At 51.3% G+C, this 1257-nt stretch overlaps 2 protein-coding genes across 5 annotated transcripts in view; one reads left to right on the top strand and one right to left on the bottom strand.

The window, feature by feature from the left end:
* The window catches only part of nova1 (NOVA alternative splicing regulator 1), a 57462-nt gene extending 56469 nt beyond the window's left edge, over positions 1–993 (bottom strand). The window contains exon 1 of the mRNA XM_017428346.2: positions 576–993. Coding sequence (XP_017283835.1) covers positions 576–738 — 163 coding nt within the window. The 5' untranslated portion in view covers positions 739–993. The remainder of the gene's footprint in view (positions 1–575) is intronic.
* LOC108248434 (synaptotagmin-like protein 2) overlaps positions 1–1257 on the top strand; it is a 281347-nt gene that overhangs the window by 165494 nt on the left and 114596 nt on the right. The gene's annotated exons all lie outside the window — the stretch shown is intronic.

Here is a 1257-nt window from a genome sequence, read left to right as displayed (position 1 = left end):
GTTAGGCACAGATCTACATGTGTGACCTCTGACACGCTGGTGTTAGGCACAGGTCTACAGGTGTGACCTCTGACCGGCTGGTGTTAGGCACAGACATGTGTGACCTTTGACCGGGCGGTGTTACGCACAGGTCTACATGTGTGACCTCTGACACGCTGGTGTTAGGCACAGATCTACATGTGTGACCTCTGACACGCTGGTGTTAGGCACAGATATGTGTGACCTTTGACCGGCCGGTGTTAGGCACAGGTCTACATGTGTGACCTCTGACCGGCTGGTGTTAGGCACAGATATGTGTGACCTTGGACCTGCTGTCCAGAACTGTTCAAACTACAACCTTAATTTAAATCAGGAAGTTCGAACCCCAGTTGTGAACTGCTTCAACTCAGAACAACAAGGCATGGACCTCCTGTCGACCCCCCTCCTCACCCATTCCCCTCCAACTACAACACAGAACTTATCCGGATCCACATGTCACCCTAACCTGATCTGAGGCACAATCCCCAGGCTCGGTTCGGATGAGACGTTCTTAGCTTAGCTCACATGGAGCGGTTCGTGCCGTGTTTTGGTCTTACCTCCGGTGTTGCTCCGTTTGGTACAGCCGGACTCCTCCGTGGGAGGTTCGTGTTTCAGCGGCCGTTTGCGGGAGTCCGGGTTCTCAGCGTCCACATGGGGCTGCCGAGGACTCGGGTTGGAGTAGATCCTGTTGTGGTCCACGGCTTCTCCGACCATCATCATGGTTCGATCAGAACCCGCGCTGCCCCCCCTCTTCAGCACCACATTCTGTCCTGGAGAGGAGGTCCCCGGACGGATTCGGACGATAGAACCGGGACCAGGGGCTCCCTCCTCTCACACAGCATGCTGGTTGTTGACAAACAAACCTGCAGACCGGACCAGGTCTGGACCAGGTCTGCAGCTGGACTTTAACCCAATCCTCCAGGTGTTTCTCTGTTAGAGTCCACTGTGATTAGCGCAGCTGCTATTATTGTTGTGCGCGCGCCTGTGTGTGTGTGGACGGAGGTTACTTCAACCAGGATCCAGATCAGTTTATTGCTGTTCTCCTAATTATTTTAACCTAAATTTAGAATTTTATTTATTTTGTCTTTAGTTTGAGCTGAAAGAAGAAAGCTCCCTGCTTTTATAAATTAACTCAAAGACAGATTAAACCGGGTTAACTCAAAGACAGATTAAACCGGGTTAACTCAAGGACGGATTAAACCGGGTTAACTCATGGATGGATTAAACCGGGTTAACTCA

The sequence above is a fragment of the Kryptolebias marmoratus genome, linkage group LG2 (genome assembly GCF_001649575.2).
Source record: "Kryptolebias marmoratus isolate JLee-2015 linkage group LG2, ASM164957v2, whole genome shotgun sequence".
NCBI classification, from domain to species: Eukaryota; Metazoa; Chordata; class Actinopteri; order Cyprinodontiformes; family Rivulidae; genus Kryptolebias; species Kryptolebias marmoratus.
The sequence above is the reverse complement of the archived record's forward strand: the minus strand, read 5'-3'. Positions and strand labels throughout refer to the sequence as shown.